This window comes from Podarcis melisellensis (genome assembly GCF_964234715.1).
Source record: "Podarcis melisellensis genome assembly, chromosome: 1".
NCBI classification, from domain to species: Eukaryota; Metazoa; Chordata; class Lepidosauria; order Squamata; family Lacertidae; genus Podarcis; species Podarcis melisellensis.
Genome location: NC_138528.1, coordinates 122,638,715 through 122,661,124, shown reverse-complemented (window position 1 = coordinate 122,661,124; position 22,410 = coordinate 122,638,715). Strand labels below are relative to the sequence as shown.

Here is a 22,410-nt window from a genome sequence, read left to right as displayed (position 1 = left end):
TAATTGTCGTAAAATTGCACTTTATTTACTATTTTTTAGCAGACCTGGGAACATGAAAAGAAATTAAAAGAATAAGCGGTATGGTTAAATCAACTGCTTCTGTGGCTTCCTACAACTATGTTTCCAGAATATACATTTTTCCCAGTTTTGTATCTACTTATCTATTCCATGAGCATATGCTTAGAATATGGTATGAGACATTCAATGGAAAGATTCTGAAATACTGACAAAACCAATTTAACAGTTTTAGGCCTACATCCACATACACAAGATGTTGCCCTTTCTTAAATAAAATGGAGAAACTGAATACACAAAGGGCCTCAGTGCATCATATATATGTGTGGCTGTCTCTGGCAACAGAAGACCTTACTACAGTAAGAGGGAGCTCTGCCAGAGCACAGACCAGCAAAGTGACAGGCAGAAACACACAAAAACTGTTACCTATGCTGTACAGACAAATGAATAATCTCACTAATTAATAAGATGCTTATGTTACATATCATATGTTTATGGAGGGAGGAAAGAATTACAAAAATAGGTGTTTTTAAAAGCTTGCATTAAAAAACTACAAAAAAGCCCTATGACATTTTATGCCTGCTAGCGGAAAATATTGCTGCAACAGGTACACAAGAAAAATAAAATGAACAAGATTCTCTGCCCTCTAATACTAGTTTAATAATTTACTATGCTACTGAATAGTTAAATACAATGCTGCCTATTGTTTACATGGCACAGTTATTCTTCAGATCTGAAGCCAAGAATCCAACAATACAGAAACCAGCTACTCCTCAGGTCTGAGAGATCATTAAGTGTTACATTTGGCACCCCCCCCCCCAATCCCTAAACTAAAAGTTGAGGAGGTGACGGACTGACTGGTGATTCCTGCCTCTCTGCAGCTTCAATCTTAGCAATAAGACTAGGGGGCTGTTTATTGCATGGTAGAGTTTCTCTACCATGAAGGAACAAAGTAACAAGCCCCTATTTCCTGCTCCCACACAGGAAAGGGAAGCAGAAGGCTGTGGAGAGACACTGTGCAACTCTGAACAGCAGCCAAATCCCATGCACTCCATAGCACCCTTTCCTGCAGGCTACCCACAATCTTGTGGCCACAATTTTTGGCTGAGCTATCAAGGCCATCCAAGAATTAGAGACCCTTGTGTTTACACTTTGCTGAAGTTAAACACTTAATTTGGGGGGCAAATGTATGGATGTGACCAACCAAGTAACGATGCTGTATTATAAAATAATGAGGTTATGGATGAACTGCAGGAAGATTAATTAAAACCAAGGTGCTGAACTGACATTGTGTTTGCATGAAAACTTAAACACATACCTTAAAGATTAACTTTTGTTTCAACTGAAAGTGGAATTCAGTGAGAAAGCCAATTTCATCAGGGTTATTTAGTTTTTACATCTTAAAAACAGTTTTTGTTCATTAATCTGTTGTGCCCTTTATTATCAGCCACCAAAGAGAAGATACATAATACTTCTCCATAGTTCTGCAACTTAGAGAACTCAAGACACTCAACCCAACTTCATGGAATAATATTCTCCTGGCAGGGAAGAGGTCAATATACTCCAGTACATTCCAGCTGGGATCCATGTGCAAGCCCTTCATGGTGGAATTTTCTTACTTTTAATTTTTACATCAGAACTTGCTGATTAAATTCCCGTTGGTTTTGAAAACAATTTAGTATGCATTACGTGAAGCTGCAGGTGAAGAGGGTATCAAACATTTATTTAAAACATTTCTCTCCTGCTCTACAGTGGTACCTCTGGTTACGTACTTAATTCATTTCGGAGATCCGTTCTTAACCTGAAGCACCACTTTAGCTAATGGGGCCTCCCGCTGCTGCTGCACGATTTCTGTTCTCATCCTGAAGCAAAGTTCTTAACCCGAGGTACTATTTCTGGGTTAGCGGAGCCTGTAACCTGAAGTGTATGTAACCTGAAGTGTATGTAACCTGAAGCGTATGCAACCCGAGGTACCACTGTACTTTGTACAGTACAAGGCAAGTAATATGAGAATAATCAAATATAACTGAGAACCAACTCAATGGCAGCAACTTTCCATAATCAGGTAGTGGCATTTCCCAGCATCTATCAGATCCTTTTAGTTGGAGATGCCAGGGATTGAATCTGGGACCCTCTGAATGTAAAACATATGCTCCACCACTAAGCTATGGCTCCTCCTCTATCTCAGTTGCAGCGTGATAAGAGTAGCATTATAAAGAAATACAGCAGCTAGGACTAGGACAGAGAGAGGGAAATGGGAACTAGGAATATCAGATGCTAGCAAGTTGGTCTGAGAAGACTGTTTGGCTTGATATGCCCTACAAAACACTCTAAACCTCCATTTAGCGTATTTTTCGTCCTATAGGGCGCACCGGCCCATAGGACGCACCTCGGTTTTTTGGGGGGGGGGAATGAATTTTTAAAAAATATTTTCCCCCCAGCCGCGGCTGCCGCCCCAAGCCTTCCGCACACCTGCCCGAAGCACGGGGCACCCTCCGGAGGGCTCCGCGTGCTTCAGGCGGCAGGGTGCCGCCCCAAGCCATGCGCGCTCAGTGGGACCTCCCGCCGGGCGCGTAAGGCTTGCGGACACTCGCTGGGGCTGCAGGCTGCTGCCTGCAAGCCTTGTGAGCCCGCAGGAACTCCCGCCGTGCTTGCAAGGCTTGCGGATAGCTTCCTGAAGCCTGGAGAGCGAGAGGGGTCGGTGCGCACCGATGCCTCTCGCTCTCCAGGCTTCAGCGAAAGCCTGCATTCGCCCCATAGGACGCACACACATTTCCCCTTCATTTTTGGAGGGGAAAAAGTGCGTCCTATGGGGCGAAAAATATGGTAATCTCTGATATAACCTGTACATCCCCTCCCCTCGGCAACCTCCCATCCAGGAAGTACCTAAAATAAGGTTCCCAGACGTCACCGTTTCCCGGGGACAGTCCCTGGGTTTACAAACCATCCCCATAGAAAATCCATTGAAGTTGGAAAGTGTCCCCAGATTCATTGAAAAAAATCTGGTAACCTTAACCTAAAATAGCGGTAACTCTTCTTTTGGGAGGTACTATACAAGTTTCCCTAGAACTTAGATGGGGATAGCAAAGCAACTACAACCATCACCTGATCAAGCAGCCTTTGCAACAAAACAAAACCTTTTTGGCACCCCATGACCTCTCTACCTTCAACAGTTCATTCTAACCTGCCACACAATATTAAAACGAGTCTGAGAAAAGACAATCTTTTAGTGACTCACTACAGCAATCTTTTTTTTTAATCTTCCGTTTGCCATTGCTACCAACATTTACTAATACACTCATGTGAAGTTACATTTCCGACTGCATTATAATGCTTTTGGCTTGGTTCCAGATATGACTTGTGCTAGCAAAATGACCACTTCTGTTTAGGCAAATCAGATTAACTGAATTCCTCCAATTTTCCAGTTCTTCTGCTGTGCCCATCCAACACAGATCCAGAGGGTGCATCAACTCTTTGGGGGAGCACAGTGGACTGCAGTGGGAGAAGAGCCAGGAAAGTCCTGCGGCATGAGCAGAGTTCTGCCAAATCTTCTCTGGATGCAAACCTTACCACTTAGATAAAGTGTGCATCATCTCTGAAGTTGTGTGCACATGTCACATATATGTGTTGTTACTGTCCAGCATTCATTGTCCTGTGGCACAAACGGAAGGAGTAAACAGATGCTTCTCTCATAATTAAAACAACTGATTTAACATTAAACTGCCTGACATGTGAGTAGCTCATTGCTCTTTAATGCAATTCCCCACAGACAGTGACATACTTTTGCTTATTGTTTTCACAAACTAAAGCTTTCTGAATGTTACATGAAAGCTTTCCAGAGGATCTGTGTTTATGTTAATTTGTTCCTTTGAAAACTGCTTTGGATTATTTTTTAAGATAAGCAACATAAAAAAAGATCACCATCATCTGAAAAGCCAGTGATCCCAGTTGATTTTAGCCCTAGTGTCTGAAGAGTACAATTTGTGAGGTTGCTCTGGGATCACATCCGACAGAAGGACAGACAGAAGAAAAGTGATGTGTGCCTAGTAAGAACCAAGAAGAGGAGGGGGAGGGAAACCCGAGAAGGAAAAGCAGGTGCAAGGCATGTAAACGTTTTAGAAATATAAATTATATTTCAATTTGGTAAAAACAGTGTCCCCATTTTACCAATTATCTATAATAAAAGATAGTATACAAATACTATTTTACACTAACCAAAATCTATTCAACTCCAAAATGCATATATGCACAGGAATACCAGCTGCATCCTTAGAAGATATGAAGATTTCAGGACGATATGTCAGGCTGTTTTCCAGAAGAATTCTAGTCATATTTACTCAGCAGATGCCTCACCAATTTATATGGTACTTCCTCTCAAACAAGTGTGCACAGGAATGCAACTTTAGTTTTAGAATTAGTCAAACTGTAATTATCAGATTCATTGCTGTTTATTTTTCTGGGAGGGCAAAATACATGCCCAATATTTCCGCAAAAGATGCAATTCAAGCATTACAACTAGAAGTGGGGAGGCATGTCAGCACATGACAAAGCAGAACAGATTAAGTGCCTGAAGTTTTCCCTTGTAAGAGATACACTTTGAGCTGAGGCTTATTGACTAGTGGGATCAATTCCAAAAACAAACTAGGAAAGGGAATCCCTGGAAGCACATTACATCATTGAGTAAGAAATCCAGTTAGAGAGCCTGTAGCTAACTGGAATTCTCTCAGCTCTTCATTTCGTCTTCTGAATGAAGGATCACAAAATTATTAAACCACTGTAGTCTTTGAGCTATGTCAAATATCAGGTGTGCAAATATGGACATTCACTTCTGGAGGTAAGTGAATGCCTATACCACATGAAACAAATGTGGCATAATCCACTATAAACATCTACGTAAGAAAATGGAAAATGCCTGCTCAGTGAAGTGCTTTAGGAATTTTCCTTCATACTCCATTAAAGAAAATGCTTTCCGTGCACGTTTTTAGTGCAGCTGAGGCCATGTTCAACTACAAATGAAACTGACCACCTGTCTCCTGGACCCTTGCCCACCCTGACTCCTAGGCAGGGCTAGGCAATGGGCTCCATGCGGTGGTGAATGCTTCCCTGTGTGAGGTAGTCTTCCTGGATAACCACATAAAGTAGTGGTTATTAAACTGCTTATTAAAAAACCGACCATTATGGACAATTATCACCCAGTCTCAAATCTTCCATTCCTGGGCAAGGTGATTGAGCACACTCTAATCTGGAGGATGTCAACCATTTGGATCCCTTCCAAATGGGATTCAGGCTCCATCATGAGAATGAAACCACCTTTGTCACACTGGTTGATGTCCTCTCCTCCATGCTTTATAACATCTATAGGAAGATGGTGGGAAAGATCATCAGGGGGTTTGGGCTGGGTGTTCACCAGTATGATACCCAGCTCTACCTCTTGTTTAAATCAGAACTGGTGAAGTCAGTGAATGTACTCTGTGTCTGGAGGTGGGTGGAGGATGGATGGCAGTAAACGATTGAGGTTGAATCCAGACAAGACAGATGTACTGTTTCTGTGGGGGGGGGGAACTCCCTGATCCTAAATGGGGTAACTGTGCACAGCCTAGGGGGTTATTTTGGACTCACAGATGTCCATGGAGGCACAGGTAAATTCTGTGTTCAGAGTGGCTGTCTACCAGCTGCATCTGGTACCCCTGCTGAGACCCTAATTGCCTGCATACTGTCTCACCACAGTGGTACATGCTCTAGTTATCCCCTACTTGGAATAGAACAATGTGCTTTACGTAGGGCTACCTTGAAGGTGACTCAGAAACTACAACTAATTTAGAATGTGACAGCTAGATTGCGGAGTGACCGCCAGGATCATGTAACGCCAATCCTAAAGAATCTACATTAGCTCCCAGTACGTTTTCGAACACAATTCAAAGTGCTGGTGCTGACCTTTTAAAGCCCTAAACAGCCTCAGCCCTGCATATCTGAAGGAGTATCTCCACCCCTATAGTTCAGCTCAGCAATGAGGTCCAGCTCCAAGGGGCCTTCTGACTGTTCCCTCACAAGAAGTGAAGTTACAGGGAACCAGACAAGGAGCCTTCTCAGTAGTGGTGCTTGCCTTGTAAAATGCCCTTCCATCTGACGTGAAAGGGATAAACAACTTTTAGAAGACATCTGAAGGCAGCCCTGTATAGGGAAAGTTTAAATGTTTAATGTTTTATTATGTTTTTATATTTTGCAGGAAGCAGCCCAGAGTGGCTGGGGCAACCCAGTCAGATGGGCGACGTACAAATAATAAAATTATTGTTATTATTACCTACAGGATATTTTTCTTTACCCCCATTTCCCTTTATGAACTAAAAGGTAACAAACAATATTAAAGAAGAGATAAACACATGGCCCTATTCCTTTGTCCATTTGGTCATGTGGAATTTAATTTTCAAACAATCACTTCAAAATTATCTAACATGCTGAATTTGTTACTGTGAGGTCTTTTTTGCTCTGGGAGAGTATAAATAAACATTGATATAGTTTATTTACTTTTCGAGGCAATGCAATAATTTTAAAAATAGTTTTACTAACACACACACACACAGCTACAACTGCAGTGGGAAAAGAAGATCTATGAAAAGGTTCTTAGCAAATTTTTAGGCTACTGCCATCAGGGCTTGCAAAAAGAACAGTAAGCCTGCTTTCTCTACAGTGTTCTTTCATTAGGATACCTTTGGAAACCAACAGACAACACTAATCTTCAAAGAGGCTCAGAGTTTTCATTTCATTGAACAGATTAAATCAATTAAATATGTAGTGAAATGTTATTCACTAGCATTGTCTATCCTAAAAAAATGCTAGAAGGTGAACACATGGCAAATTAGCCCATAGTTTGCTTTGAAACATGATTCTACTGTGTACTGTACCAGAAACTGAATGGTACCTAATTCACATGAGCCTGAAGGGAATTTCACAGTTTGCCATGTGACATGGGCAGGCTGCTGTTTGAGGAAAAACAAGTCTAATGGCTCCTTTGGACTCTCAGAACTAGTTTCACTATTTTTTAGATCCTACTATCATTCACAATCCAAAAGAATTTGCAATCGAATTCACGTCTTTCAATACTAATCTTCCATAAAACTCAGGGCTGTTTTCACAGTAAACAGGGGCTGGGGATGAAGAAAGACTCCGTATTTTCAGCTCTTAAAGTCCCCTCCTCCTTTTTTAAGCTGCTTGGTCCATGGGATGTGTTAAAGGCAAACCCAAGGGGAAAATATTATATTTGTAACAGTTGTAGTTTCCATTCCAAGAGCTCATTTGTCAATCCCCAGTTGCTTTTGCCGTCTTAAGTCTAGGGGATAGGGTTTCTATGAGCTAGCTTCAAAATGGAAACAATGCAAAAACTGTAGGTGCCCAAATGGAACATTCTCTTTCATCCCTTTGTATCACAACCATCAGCTTCTACAAGGACCCGTAACACCTGCTGCAGAAGGCATTCCTTGTAGCATACAATATCAGGTTTCTATTTGGATAATATTTACCTAGCCCATGGACAGAACTGATGAAAGGACAGATTAACTGTAAAGCAATGTCACCTCAAGACCATCAGGTCTCATTTGTCTCAAATCAAGCTTCCATGCAGTAAGGCTTTGTAATTTGGTATTGTAGGAGAATAGGGCAGGCTCAGTGGGGAGAAGAGGGTAGGACAGTTCCTCTTGAATGAGCATCCTTGTACAGTACAGGATGTACTCCAACGAAGTATAAGAAAACTAGGGATGAGACCATATTGATGAGATCTTTTATAATCAAAGCCCCCTGGCTTAGTTTTTGAAACCGTCTAGTCTTTTTACTACATTAAAAAAGAGAAAACACAGAACATTTCTCTGTGCTGTCCTACTAATAAAGAGAGGGCAAGGGGAAAAAACCCAAATGCAACAATGAACAGGAAGAAAATGTTTAGTCTACCGAGCTCAACAATGCAGAACTGTAGCAACAGCAACAGGTTTGGTCAAACATTCCCATTGTCAAAGGCGGGGATGACATTCTTAAGCAAAACATTTCAAGATCCAAAAAGCAGTAGCTTTCTGCTGCTTTTCTCTGTCCAGGAGTATAGGTTGTTAGTCAAGGCTGCAGAAAGAAAGAGGTACTGGGTAAACACTGGATATACCTTGGCAGCAATGACCGAGGATGACCTCATATCACATCTACAGCATGCATCTCATTACATTCATCTGCTTTCTGTTCTGAGAACTGTACAAATGAGAAGCCAGTTCCTAAGATCCACTAAGATGCAACCATTATGTTATTCCATGGATATCTCTGTAGGTCCATAGATACCATCTGGCAGACAGCGCAAGCCTCTACACAAACCTCCCTTCAACCTTCCAAGAGACAGTCATGGGTCTTTATGGGTCAAATCCAGGCCTCACTGAAGCCTACAGCAAGTGAGACACACAGAAAACTCAAGTGCATGTCTGGACTATGCTAGGAGTAGAAGAAGTAATGATAAATTAGGTACGTTAAAATATAAGATGCAAACTAGATTGTAGGGGTACAAGTAATGGTTTGGGAGCAACCCTCAAACTGTACATTAATTCACAATTGCTATTTATAAGTCGCTTTGGGACACTTTTATGAAAAAATAATAATTGCATTTATTACTTGTTATTACGTATTTAGGAGCTACATGGGTCTACACCTGCATTTACAGACTTTTACAAAAGTTTTGAGAAAGAAGATTTATGCATAATCTTCACATTTTGCTATTATCAGAGAAAGAATTAGAGCAAAGTTACAGAAAATAGGGTAATCGCATGTGTAGACCTATATAACCACCATAGGAGTGCATTTACTATGCACATGAGGTGTGTGTGAAACAACTGTCAGAATTCTCCCTTGTTTTATGTTGTTTGAACAATCTTGCCCATTCTTCATAACACTTTTGAAGTACCACCAATACCTTGTGTAATGTGCCTATGATGGCCTTTTGGGTATGTAAAAAGTGTGAAGGTCAAAATACCAATGACTATGTTCTTAAGTATCCTCTATCCCCCCACCTCCATCCATTGAAACAAAAATCAGTGGGATAAACCAAAATCTTCCTGTACAAAGCAAAGTGACTCTCCCCATCCCCTAGGCATGCTATTGCTGACAATATAGTTTTGCTCAGCCCCACAAGGCTCCAGAGGCAAGTCACAGCTTATGCATCTTGAGCAGTCTACACATCCAGTTAAGACCAATGTAAACATCAGCCCCACCCCCAACATATTAGCCTATTCTGCTACAACAGGCGAATTGTGTGTCCAGTGAAAAGTGTTATGGATAGAAAAAATAGGGTCTCAAAAAAATTCCCTAAAAAGTAACATTATAAGGCTGAGCATACTTAAATAACAGGAAGCAATATATACAGCTAACACGAACAGTTAACATAGAATGGACATCATAAACCAGTAAGCATATTTGCCTAAAGATATAGTACAATATTCTAATCAGTTTTACATCTTATGCAAAGCCAAGCCTGTAAAGACAACTTTACTTCCACCTAGTTTGTCATTGCATCCCAGGAACTAGAGAGGCTATCCATCTATCAGACCTTCTCTTGAAGAAGATATAAACTATGAAACCAAATAAAGACAGAAAACAGTAGTCCAAATGTTTTATATCTGGGATGGCCAATTTAGTGCCCTCCAGATGTTTTGAATGACAAGTACCGTAAGACCCAGCCAACATAGATAATGTTCAGGAATAATGGGAGTTGTAGTCTACAACATCTGAAGAGCACCATTCTTGTTTAGATGGGAAGCTTGTTCTTTCACAAGCTCTTTTCTCCAGTCTTTAATTATCTCATAACAAATGTTCTAAGATAACTGATTAAACAAGACTATAGTTAATGGAAGCTTGCTCTAAATAAGGCATTTTAAATGTTTGACACAAACATGCTAAAAAATTCTCTCTCTCTTATAACTATTATTAGTTATCCTATTCTGCTTCTAGATGCAAGAAAATAAGCAAAACTTAGTAGAATTACAGTTTTATTTTGAACCATGAAACAGTTGCATACTCAGCCCTTTCAACACAGGAGAGATGGAACAGACTACACAGTTCAGGTGCATTAGCCAGCCAGCCTGCATAATGGCATCTGACTGACAAGTAAAATTCATCTCCAGGAGACACCTTAACATAGATCTTACTCATCCCTTTGAAATACCTACAAAGTCCCTAAAAGCAATTACTTGAGGGGACAAAGCTATAATCAATAGAATTAATATCCTTCTCTAAGGAAATACTGAACTTGCACTTACCTCCCACTGTAGATTATAAAACGCTGGTCTTCCGCTCTTCCTGGGGGAGAAAAACAAAACCAGTTGACTATCAGTAAACCCACCAACCCAATCTATTATCTTAAGGAAACTGTATTCAAAGTTGAATGTACAGATGCTAATATGGCAGCTTTTCACACTCAACTTCAAAAGCCTACATGTTTACATGAACACAATGTGTGCCAATATACGTCCACTATACAAGCTCTGTAGGTGGATGTCTGCATGTGCAATGTAGTCGAGAGGTTGCATAACCTGCAGATATCAATGTGTCCCTACTAAATTTGCCCAGTCACATTTCCCACACTGTATCATGAGTTAATGTGTTAAAAGGAGGGTTCCCAAGCACCAATTGAGAAAGGGATGGCAGCGCAGTGAGGGACTTTGCTTAGAAAGGAATCGCTTCGACATCTCGGAGATCAACGCAGCACAAACCAAAAGATGTATTGTCAACTAGAAAAGGGGTCTCCTCTCTTTATTCTGAAGGTGGGCAAAGCGTGCACCTCGAGGGTGCAATGAGAGGCCTCAAGTACCTTGGGGGAAGAAATAAAAATAAAACACCAGTAGGTGCAAGCTTGAAGCCAAGACATCATCAGATGTCTTGTAAGCAGAATGCACTGTGAGGCGATGTTTTGTGGTGGTGTTGTTTTTTTGATGAAAACCGCCCCGTAACAACTGTGAGATTTTGGAGAAGGGGAGCTTTGCCTAAAAGCCAGCGGGTGGAGGAGTGAAATAAAGCTCTGCTTTGGGAGGAAAGGAAACCCGGTCTTGGAAGAAGAGGGAGGAGGGCAAAGAGAAGAAGGGGGGGGGCGGGAGAGAGAGAGAAATGGTCACGTCAGAGAGGCTCCACTTTGCCAAGGGTAAGGAAAGGGCTGCTGCTGCTGCTGCTACCTGTTTAGACTGTGGCGGTGCTGAGAGGAGGCTCAGAGCCAGAGCAGCGAAAGGAGGCCGAAGAAACACCTGCCTGCAACGGGGCGCAGGAGGAGGAGGAGGAAGGGGCAGCGGGGGTAGGAAGCTGTCACAGCCAAGAAGCGGCGCCTCAGCCGTTTCCGAAGCCCCCCGTCCAGTCCCTTCCCCCCATCCTCCCTCACACCGAAAGCGGGGGGCGAGAAGCGGGGAAGAGGGAGAGGCTCGCCTACCCACCTGCGGGAAGGACCGGCGTCAACCGCAGCAGCCTCTCGCCGCCTCAGCCGCCGCCACCATTACTGCTGGCGCTGTTGCTAATGCCTCGCTTTCTCCTTCTCCACAGCTTCCCCCTCCCCCCGCCGCCGACCTCCCCGCGCTCACTCCTCCTCCAGTCCCTGTTAGCGTCTCCGGCAACGTAACAAGGCGCCCGCCCATTGGCCCGCCCCAAGCAAGCGCGGCATTCATTGGCTTCCCTCCGAGGGGCGCGCGGGGAAGACCTTACAGCCAATGGGGAAGCGCGGCGCCGCTCACAGCCTGAAGGAAAAGGGGCGGAGCTTCCGAACCCGGAAAAGGCCGCCTCGCCTTTTTTCCTTAAGCGGAACGTCTTGAGCTGGGCTAGGTTTCCCTGACGAGCTTGGAAAGAGAGGACTGGCTTCCGCTTCCGGTTAGGCTCCCTGAAGTCCTGCTGAAAGGGGTCACCGAGCCTCGAGGTATGGGATGGTTTACAGGTTCCTCTTGCTTTTAACGTTTGTTTCTCCGCGCCCCCCCCCCGCGGATCCCCTTTTATGTTCCCTTCCGAGACTGGGAAGCCTTGCTCCTTGCCCTAGTCATCAGGGTCACCGATAAAAGACGCAAGGCTTTCGAGGCGGTGGTTGGCTGCACTTCGGCCTGTTCTGAACGGGGCTACTCAATACATCACGGTTGTTGATGCATCTTGAAATCAAAGGCATCTTGGTAGTCCGTTGAATACCTCTAGTAACGGCCGGTCTATTAAGCAGATCTAGCTTGCAGGGTTGTTGGGGAAACCCAGCCAGATGGGCGGGGTATAAATAAGTTGTTATTATTAGGATAAGGTAAAGGACCCCTGTTGTCTTTGTCCATGGAGTTTTCTTGGCAGGGATACCAGACGGGCTTGCAGGTTCCTGCTCCAGGTGGATCACGTTTGGTCAAAACTCCTCACTATGACCTGTCCATCTTGGGTGGCTCTGCACGGCATAGCTCATAGCTTCTCTGAGTTGTTCAAGCCCCTTCGCCATGGCAAGAAAAGCAATGAGAAACCTAGACAGCATCTTAAAAAGCAGAGACATCACCTTGCTAACAAAGGTCCGTATAGTTAAAGCTATGGTTTTCCCAGTAGTGATGTATGGAAGTTAGAGTTGGACCATAAAGAAGGCTGATCACCAAAGAATTGATGCTTTTGAATTCTGGTGCTAGAGGAGACTCTTGAGAGTCCCATGGACTTCAAGAAGATCAAACCTATCCATTCTGAAGGAAATCAGGCCTGAGTGCTCACTGGAAGGACAGATCCTGAAGCTGAGGCTCCAATACTTTGGCCACCTCATGAGAAGAGAAGACTCCCTGGAAAAGACCCTGATGTTGGGAAAGAAGGAGGGCACAAGGAGAAGGGGACGACAGAGGACGAGATTGTTGAACAGTGTTCTCGAAGCTACTAGCATGAGTTTGACCATACTGCGGGAGGCAGTGGAAGACAGGAGTGCCTGGCGTGCTCTGGTCCATGGGGTCATGAAGAGTCGGACACGACTAAATGACTAAACAACAAAGGACCCCTGGATGGCTAAGTCCAGTCAAAGGCGACTCTGGGGTTGAGGCACTCATCTCGCTTTTCAGGCTGAGGGAACCGGTGTTTGTTCACAGACAGCTTTCCAGGTCATGTTGGCCAGCATGACTAAACTGCTTCTGGCACAACGGGACACCATGATGGAAACAAGAGCGCACAGAAACACTGTTTACCTTCCCACTGGAGCGGTACCTATTTATCTACTTGCACTGGCATGCTTTCGAGCTGCTAAGTTGGCAGGAGCTGGGACAGAGCAATGGGAGCTCAACCTTTCATAGGGTTTCGAACCACCAACCTTCTGATTGGCAAGCCCAAGAGTCTCAGTGGTTTAGCTGTGCGGTAACCCTGTGTATGTTCCTTAGTGGAAGGACATGGCATTCTTAGGATACAGAACAATGTGGTGTTGGGAGAGAGAAAGCAGAGAGAAAGAAAATCCAACACCTGTTGAGTTATATGCACCTGTGCAGGAGAACAAAAGAGAGTTTCTGGTGGTGTTGTCAGAGAGAATCACCGCAGTGGCTGCTCAGCTGAAACTAATGTATACACAGACACAGAAGGTAGAGCTGTCGGCAGGAAGCAAAGTAAGAACAAGCAGTTCACCGACAGTGGACAGTCCTGATGTTGGACGTTTATGAATCACAAAATTGTGGAGATGGGGAATTGCATTGCTCATCATATCACATATACTCATATCAGTAGCTCAACTATTTTGTACATATTGGTACCGCTACTGATGCAGTTATCATATTGTAGAAAATTAGCTTTCTCGCTGCTGGGTTTTTTTGGGGGGGGAGCAGACACATATTGGTTTGAACTGAATTGAAATGTATTGTTTTGAAACTGTATTATACAAACCTCAGAAGTACCAGCTCGGTTAAGCAAGTCTGGATCCCTTGCAACAAAAAGGCCTAACTGTGTAGCTGATATATTTATCTAGAAAGGCTTTGAAAAATGTATATTCTGTGATGTTCTGAGTCCTTTAGTCCTTATTTACATCATAGTCTCTACTGATCAGAAAGTCTACCAGTATGCCAGCCTGGCAATTAAGTTCACAAAAGTTCCTAGCACATCTGCTTGCACATTACTTATGTTTGGTTTCCTGTGACAAGCAAGATTCTCCTCCAGGCACCAGACAAGGAGCTATATTTGTGGCTGCTGTATACCAGACTTTAGTTTTATTTACAGGTGAAGGAATTCTTTAATCTTGAAATTAGTGTTGCCGTTAGTTTAGTAGTTTGATAATGTTGGCTGACCACCTATGCTGAGTGCAGTCAAGGGTTGTAAAATATTCCAAGATTGCTGCAGCATAGGTGGGTGACTTTTTAAATATCATTATGGTGTCCTTTGCTAGCAAGGGAAAAGACTGGATGCTGCTTGGCTCTGCAGCAATCTGGACAAACAAAGGAGCATATCTACCATAAGTTGCTCCTGCTGCCCTGCTATAAATGAAAGCATCTCTAAAGAGCAGTCATTAGTGGCAAAGGTTGCTGCCTAGAACAGCCTGCTGATGCTTGACTACTGCCAGCAGTGCTGGTTATCTGGAAAACCTTAAACTGGAAAGTTTGCTATGCAAATTCTGGGAATTTGCATCATAAATCATTAAGCTTCCTTTGAAAAACTTCCTGGTGCTGAGTGATCACATTTTGCATGTTTGTTTTGCTTGCGTTTAGTAAACAAAGTTTACAGCTTCGAAATCATCACCCTTGCCTAAAATGCTATTTGCACTTGGCATGCACTCATTGTTCCTAATTAACTTATGAAACAAAGTTTTCCATGGAAAAGTAAAGCACTGGGAGGGGGGGATGTGTCCCTCATGTACTGGCTACTGCCTACATAGTACAACTGCATTTAAAAACTCAATTTAAAAAAAGAAATAGTTGCTGTTTGCTTTCTTCCAGTTTTCTTTTCATCCTTTTTTTTAATGTTACTGCACCTAGCGTAAGGGGATAAAAGCCAAAGAAAAGAACTGCTATATTAATCATTTTATATAATTTTGGCATTTTATAATAATTCATTGCATTTTTTTAAAAAAAAACAAACTTGTCTGTTGTTGAGATATCACTTGCTGATAATGAAAACACCTTTCGTTGTTCAGCTGTGTGATCCTATATGTATCTACTCAGAAATACCGGTAAATCTTGGTGTTTTCAGTGGTGCTTACTTCCAAGTAAGTATTATAGGATTGCAAGCCTATTATAAGGCTTTCAAAACTTCTTACTCTTTGGCGATCACTCGTAGCCAAGTACAGTGGTACCTCGGGTTAAGTACTTAATTCGTTCCAGAGGTCCGTACTTAACCTGAAACTGTTCTTAACCTGAAGCACCACTTTAGCCAATGGGGCCTCCTGCTGCTGCTGTGCCGCCAGAGCACGATTTCTGTTCTCATCCTGAAGCAAAGTTCTTAACCTGAAGCACTATTTCTGGGTTAGCAGAGTCTGTAACCTGAAGCGTACGTAACCCGAGGTACCACTGTAAGATTGTCTTCCATAAACACAGTTTTAACAATGAGGCCGTAAGTGACTGTGGAGGCCAATTCTGGACCCACACGTCCTTGCACAGTGGGGACATTGGTTTCCGGGCAGGAGTTGATCACAGTGTGGATTTGCCAAGCGTGCCTTCCTCTTAGCACTTTTCTCCCTTTTGTCCTAAGTTCGAGCATCTTCAAAGCCCATGACACCTTTGGTAAAGGCAGTTCTCCAACTGGAGCACTCACAGGCCAGTGTTTCCCAGTTGTCGGTGTTTACACTACATTTTTTAGATTTGCCTTGAGAGAGTCTTTAAACCTCTTTTGTTGACCACCAGCATTACACTTTCCATTTTTAAGTTCAGAATAGAGTAGTTGCTATGGAAGGCATCCGCACAACATGACCAGTCCAACGAAATTGATGTTGAAGAATCATTGCTTCGAAACTGGTGATCTTTGCTTCTTCCAGTTTGCTGACACTATTTGACCAGTCAGATGCAAGTGCATTATTAGCATTAGGCAGGTGGAGGGGCAGCAGACTCGAAAACGACAACAGGGAATATTAGTTGCTACTCATATGCCAAAAGCTAAAATGTCACCCTTGGTTGTTGTCCTAAATAATTCATTCAAGGACTAAAAGCCTCGTTGGGGCACATCATGCCTTGAGAATATAAATGGTCATCTAAAATTTATTGAAGTACCCATTAAAGTATTTTTTTCTGATGTGTCAAAAGAATGGGAAGACGCCAATTCATTCATTCATTCCCTTTTAGTTTCATTGTTCTGGGTCTCACTCTTGCAAAGTCTTTTCTATGTGCTTATCTAACTGCTGAGTCAAATGAGTACTTTCAAGAGCAGAATGATGATTATGTCTTATGTACAGATCTGGAGGATGACTAATGCAAGTCAGTACATCTTGTTCGCAAGCAATAGAGGCTCCATGATCTTGTACAGCCGTTCTTGGAATGCAAGCCGTTAAAAAACTAATTTTAGAAGGAATTGTAATTAATAAAGCTTATTAAAATGCAGTTCATTGCAGCTTTGAACTGCTAAACACAATTGGTCTCTTAAAAATGGGGAATTTCCTCATTTGACTGGAGATAATTTTTAAAGTTGCATTTTTGTACAGTTTCTTTATTTTCTTTCATATTTCTTACTGGGTTGTTATTTTAAAAAGAAGAAAGTTTTATTTGCATGGAAAAGTGAGTTCCCTGCGATCCATCTCTTTGTCACATTCTAGTACGTAGTATGACCAAGAAATTGAATTCAAAGCATTACCAGATAGCAATGAGCTCAGGTGGCTTCCATTTAGTTTTATGAAAGAAAACTGATGCTGGTACCAGGACTACAGAGGGATGGAAAACCCCTCGCTCAGTAAACCGGGATCATTAATATATCACTCTTCTTTCTTTCCAAAAAATAAAAATAAATGGTGGTTGACATTTGCTCCCATGGTGGGAAAAGTAAACCTCTGCATCTTGGAATAGTATGAGAGTTATTACTTGCCCCCAGCCCTGGGTGGCCCAATCTCTCCTAAAATATGGGATGAATGATATATATGATCCCCTTGCCTGCAACCACCCCTTCCTAATCACAGACATAAAGTTAGTACTGTCTAACAAGTTAAGGCTAGTATTAATGCAATTCATGCAATGATTTTCAGCAAAGGAGGCAGTCCCCAGAAAGCACTCCGGGAGTCTGTGACTCAATCCCTCCCGCCCCCCAACTATTTTTTGTCATTTTTGCATGGCAATATCACAAATTTTATGGTCTGTTTTTTTAGTACAGTATACCCCAAATCAATTGCTTATTAGGAGCTACAGCACATTTTGTTCAAAAAATTGCTTTGCAGTGGTGACTACCATAGAACATGGGTTTTTCTTGGGGGGGCAGGATTTTGGGGGGGAGCAGAATCTCAGTTTTGTATTGATTTGGGGAACAACTGCCCCCTCCCCCCCTTGGCTACACCCGTGCCATAGAGTTATCAAAAATTTTCAAAAGTAGGAGGTCCGTCAATTGGCTTTTGAAAAATAGGGGGTTGTCAGTAATTAGCTAATTGGGAACCACTGGTCTAGGGCCTTTCTAACCTTAAAAAGGTAAAGGACCCCTGACTGTTAGGTCCAGTCGTGGCTGACTCTGGGGTTGGGGCGCTCATCTTGCTTTACTGGCCAAGGGAGCAGCTTCCAGGTCATGTGGCCAGCATGACCAAGCTGCTTCTGGCGAACCACAGCAGCACGCAGAAACGCCGTTTACCTTCCCGCCGGAGCGGTACCTATTTATCTACTTGCACTGCGTGCTTTTGAACTGCTAGGCTGGCAGGAGCAGGGACAGAGCAACGGGAGCTCACCCCGTCGCAGGGAATTGAATCGCCGACCTTCTGATCAGCAAGCCCTAGGCTCTGTGGTTTAACCCACAGCGCCATCCGTGACCTTAATGTCACTTAAAAGTAGGTGCAGTTTTTAAAAGTTGCATTTAATCCAGATGTCTTGCCTCAGGGAAGCACTCCCATTGCAGGGGAATCATTTCAATAAGTGTCAATGAGCCTTTCGTGAATTAAGTTCTTGCAATGTGAAGTGTTGTGCGAAATATAGTTGCATTGAGTGTCATTGTAAATACTGAATTGTACCTTTGACATAACCTCATGAGGAGCATGACCAATCCCTCTACTCCTACTTCCATGCAGTTTTTTTAATAGTACTTCTGTATAACCTTGGCAATACTGTACTGCTGGAGCATTCAAATAACTAGAGTTTTGACTGCACACATTCTGTGTGTGTGTGTGTGTGTGTGTGTGTGTGTGTCTGTCTGTCTGTCTGTCTGTCTGTCTTTCTCCTTCCTTAGCCATAGCTTGTCATTTAATTGTCCTCAGTGAAATTGTCACAAGGAAGGCTTTCAGGGTACACCCACCCCTATTTATATGTGATTTCAGGAGACAGTTTTTCCAACTCGGTTTGCAAAAGAGAACGATGGGGAAGCAAAACCATTCTTCCCATCCATTCCGCAGCAAATGCTAGAGGGTGTCAGATGCTAAGTCGTGCTTGTGCAAATAGAGCACTACTTAAATGTTCTGCTCAAGTGCTGGGTGGGGGTGTTCCACCCAGTTCTTAAAGGGCCTTAGCCAATTAGAGTATTCTGAACTGCTATTATGAATAACTGCAGTCTGCTAAGGAATACTTGACACATTTCTTATGTGGCCATTGTGTGGTGGGTGGTCAATTTCCTATTATTTTATAAAGAGAAGCTCTGAATGCAGTTTTATAAATAACCTTGAACAATGTATCTTGTAAGAGCTGCTTTTCTTTTCTTTTAAATCTTTCTCCAGAAGCATGGGGCATGGTCATGAACATGGCCCGGTCAAAGTGGAATATCCTGATCCAAAAGTATGGAAGGTAGAGGGGACTCCCTTACAGGATATCCAAGAAAGGTTGGCTCGGCGTGGTCTGAAGGATCCATGGCTTCGGTAAGAGCTGGCAAAAATACGGCCTTTCACTTGCTTTCATCAGTCACAGACTTATTGTATAGCAGACAATACCCTCCTTTTACAAGAAAAGATCCAAACCCCTCTAAATAGGTTCAGGTTGTTTTTTTAATGTCCGTTCCGGAACACAATCCTCTGAAATACTTAGGATTGGTGTGGAGAACTGTCTTCAGCCCAGGGGCTACATTCCCTTCCAAGGACCATATGCTAGTGATGGGGGAGATCAGAGGCAAAAGAGGGCAGAGGAAAGAATGTACTTTTTTCCTTTGTACAGTAAGGAAGTTTATACAGGTAGTACCAAGTGAGCCACATAAGGGACGTGGGTGGTGCAGTGGGTTAAACCACATAGCCTAGGACTTGCCGATCAGAAGGTCGGCGGTTCGAATCCCCGCAACGGGGTGAGCTCCCGTTGCTCTATCCCTGCTCCTGCCAACCTAGCAGTTCGAAAGCACGTCAAAGTGCAAGTAGATAAATAGGTACCGCTCTGGCGGGAAGGTAAAATGGCGTTTCCATGCGCTGCTCTGGTTCACCAGAAGCAGCTTAGTCCTGCTGGCCACATGACCCGGAAGCTGTACGCTGGCTCCCTCGGCCAATAAAGCGAGATGAGCGCCGCAACCCCAGAGTCGGCCACGACTGGACCTAATGGTCAAGGGTCCCTTTACCTTTACCTTTACCTTTACCTTTATGAGCCACATAGGAGTTTTGCAAGGCCAGGTGCTGTAATATCTAGGGAAGGGATTGGATATTCTTGGCAGTGTTTCTCAAACGTGGGCACCCAGCTTTTGTTGGACTACAGTTCTCATCACCCCTAGCTAGCAGTGGTCAGGGATGATGGGAGTTGTAGTCCAATAATAGCTGGAGGCCCAAGTTTGAGAAACACTAGCCTAGCAAGTGTTCCCAGGATAGCATTCAAGCATGTTAAAGAGCTGTCCTTTCAAAGAATGCATCATTCTAAAGTGGCATCAGAAGCTCAATGATTGCAGTAGACCGGCAAGGAAAATTATATGGTTGCTTGTGAATTATAGCTGAATGGATTCTTATTAGAGACCACAAGCAATAAACACAACCTGTAAGCAAAATTGTTAATTAAAAGCCACAGATCTCACAGAAAAGTCTAACTTAAGAGTGGGAAGGAGAGATGGGAAACTTTGTTTCTGTGGACTCTCTTTGCTATCTTCACATCCAAGCCATTTTGGGCATCCACCGCCCCACACTCCATCCCACATTATTCAAGGGGGGGGAATACTTTGTGGGGGTTGCAGAGAGGAGAAGAAGACAAGAAACTGTCCTTCTATGAATTTCCTTAGGTTAACGTCTGTAAGGATACAAGCCTGAAAAACCACAACACTTTTCACTGTAATATTGCTTCAGGATACGTCATTAAATTTGTAGACCAACATAGGCAGTTGTACAACTTGACTTTTCATTCATCTTTGTTGTTTTTGTCTTGCCTCTAGCAACGAAGCCTGGAGGTATATGGGCACCTTTGCAAAACCTGTCACTATCATGGACGTTCTCCGCAAAGGATTCAAATGGGGATTCACAGCCTTTGTGGTAGCTCTTGCGGTTGAGTATACGTTGTTCCCTCCAAAGAAGGATAAGGGCCAGCACTGAGGATCCTCTCTTCCAAGCTACAAATCGATTGCTGTGTTCTGACTTTGCATGAAAAGATGCATATTAAAATTCTTCAAAAAGGGCATTGTGCTGTCTTTTTCTCACCTCCCATGGGGAAGGAAGGGGTTAAAACACACGGATTACTATGCCGTATTGGATTGCCATGGCAAAGCAAACTATGTCTGCCATTGGTTTATTTTTGTCCTAATAGCTTTCTGTTCCATTTGACTGGCCCAGAGACCAGGAGAAGGAACTAAAAGGCCAACTTTTAGACTTGAGGATTCCTTTGTGTACTGCCACCAGGAAGTCCTTGCCTATGAGCATACTCCAGATGGCTGCCGTAGCTACTATTATTTGCATTTATATCCCACACGATCCACCCTCCTCCTTTATCTTTACAACCGCCCTGTGAAGTGGATTGGGTTGAGGGAAGGTGACTAGCTGAAAAGAACCCAGGGAGCTTTGGAGCCTGAGTAGAGGTTTGAAACCAGATCTCCCACCATTAACCACTACTCTACCCTGGCTTTCTTCAAAAACAACAACACACGGATGTATGTTCCAGGCAGCCTCTGGGCTTGTGTTTGCCTGTTGCTGTACGGCCAAAGATCTTACACTACAACAGCTGAACGGAATGCTGCCTTAAGTAAGGACATTTATACAAGCCTAAATCAACCCTGAATCTCATCAAACTGTTTTGTCTTTGTTGTAGAGTGCAAGTTTCCATTTTTCACTCTTTGCTTGCAGGGTTTCTTTGCTTTTAAGTTCCAGAACTTGTCTACTGTTCCTCACTAGCCACCTTGTCCCCAGATTTTCAAAAGCATGAGGCAGTTAAAATTTTGGTAAACCTGGATATAGATTCGGCTTATAATGCCTTGCCTGTCTTGTGAACATACGTTGCAAAATCTGAAATATTTGGAACATACACTTGGGAAGTAGAAGTAGCTTACAGGTGCACAGGGCAGCCTATCTGTGGCTGTTTCAGTTAAAGGTTATCTTTCTCATTTTGTAGTGTTAACCATGGCAAAAATTTCCTATACTAAACTGTCACAGCAGGCCTATAATCTAAGATGTCAAATTCTTTAGAGTTAGAATTATAAATTTAGCTTTGTAGAGAGAGAAAATGTAAGTGACATGAAGTACACCTCCTTTTCTTAGTCAACGTTGGATCTGAATAATAGCCACTCCTGCGCAGTTAGCTTAAAAAATGATTTCTGTGCCAAAATGCACATAATTACTGTACATTGGCATCTACAATGCTACCTGTGGTTAAGAACTTAATTTGTTCTGGAGGTCCGTTCTTAACCTGAAACTGTTCTTAACCTGAGGTACCACTTTAGATAATGGGGCCTGCCGCCGCGCCGCTGGAGCACGATTTCTGTTCTCATCCTGAAGCAAAGTTCTTAACCCAAGGTACTATTTCTGGGTTAGCGGAGTCTGTAACCTGAAGCGTCTGTAACCCGAGGTACCACTGTATATGCATATTTTGATTGGGACTCCAAAGGCTTGGGATTGTGTGAGCACCTGAACCAACACTCCGAAGGTGTCTGAGACATTCAGTGAAGTTGAATGCTGGAAGATTCAGGAGGCAACAGAAAGCATTTCGTCACACAGCAAGTTGTAAAGCTGAAATTTGCTATCAAAACGAGGCAGTGATGTGCCCCAAGTTGGGATGCCTCTAAAAGATGACTGGACAGATGAATTGATGATCATTAGCTACTAGCCATTGGGACACGAGTGGCGCTGTGGGTTAAACCACAGAGCCTAGGACTTGCCGATCAGAAGGTCGGCGGTTCGAATCCCCGCGACGGGGTGAGCTCCCATTGCTTGGTCCTTGCTCCTGC

At 43.2% G+C, this 22,410-nt stretch overlaps 2 protein-coding genes across 4 annotated transcripts in view; one reads left to right on the top strand and one right to left on the bottom strand.

Moving 5' to 3' along the window:
• The window catches only part of HYCC2 (hyccin PI4KA lipid kinase complex subunit 2), a 44,986-nt gene extending 33,392 nt beyond the window's left edge, over nucleotides 1-11,594 (bottom strand). The window contains exons 1-2 of one of the 2 annotated variants that reach the window (XM_081925942.1): nucleotides 11,454-11,594; nucleotides 10,293-10,332 (exon numbers count right to left, since the gene is read on the bottom strand). The gene's annotated coding sequence lies outside the window, so the exon portion shown is untranslated. The remainder of the gene's footprint in view (nucleotides 1-10,292; nucleotides 10,333-11,453) is intronic. The other variant, XM_081925943.1, reaches the window with a different exon arrangement.
• Nucleotides 11,595-11,769: 175 nt separating this feature from the next.
• On the top strand, nucleotides 11,770-20,650 carry NDUFB3 (NADH:ubiquinone oxidoreductase subunit B3). 2 transcript variants are annotated; one of them, XM_081899451.1, is made up of 3 exons: nucleotides 11,770-11,926; nucleotides 18,800-18,937; nucleotides 20,413-20,650. In XM_081899451.1, exons 2-3 carry the CDS (start codon nucleotides 18,804-18,806, stop codon nucleotides 20,567-20,569), a joined length of 291 nt encoding a protein of 96 aa, XP_081755577.1. In that variant the 5' UTR covers nucleotides 11,770-11,926; nucleotides 18,800-18,803; the 3' UTR covers nucleotides 20,570-20,650. The 2 variants fall into 2 exon arrangements, with proteins under 2 accessions (XP_081755577.1, XP_081755578.1); XM_081899452.1 differs by having other exon boundaries at nucleotides 11,786-11,926; nucleotides 18,803-18,937.
• The last annotated feature ends 1,760 nt before the right edge of the window (nucleotides 20,651-22,410 follow it).

What these genes read in the sequence shown, in the direction of transcription:
- NDUFB3 (XM_081899451.1), top strand. Translation starts at nt 18,804, where the DNA reads ATGGGGCATGGTCATGAACATGGCCCGGTCAAAGTGGAATATCCTGAT. An exon ending in CTGAAGGATCCATGGCTTCG is followed by an intron (nt 18,938 to 20,412) that starts GTAAGAGCTGGC and finishes TCTTGCCTCTAG; the next exon opens with CAACGAAGCCTGGAGGTATA.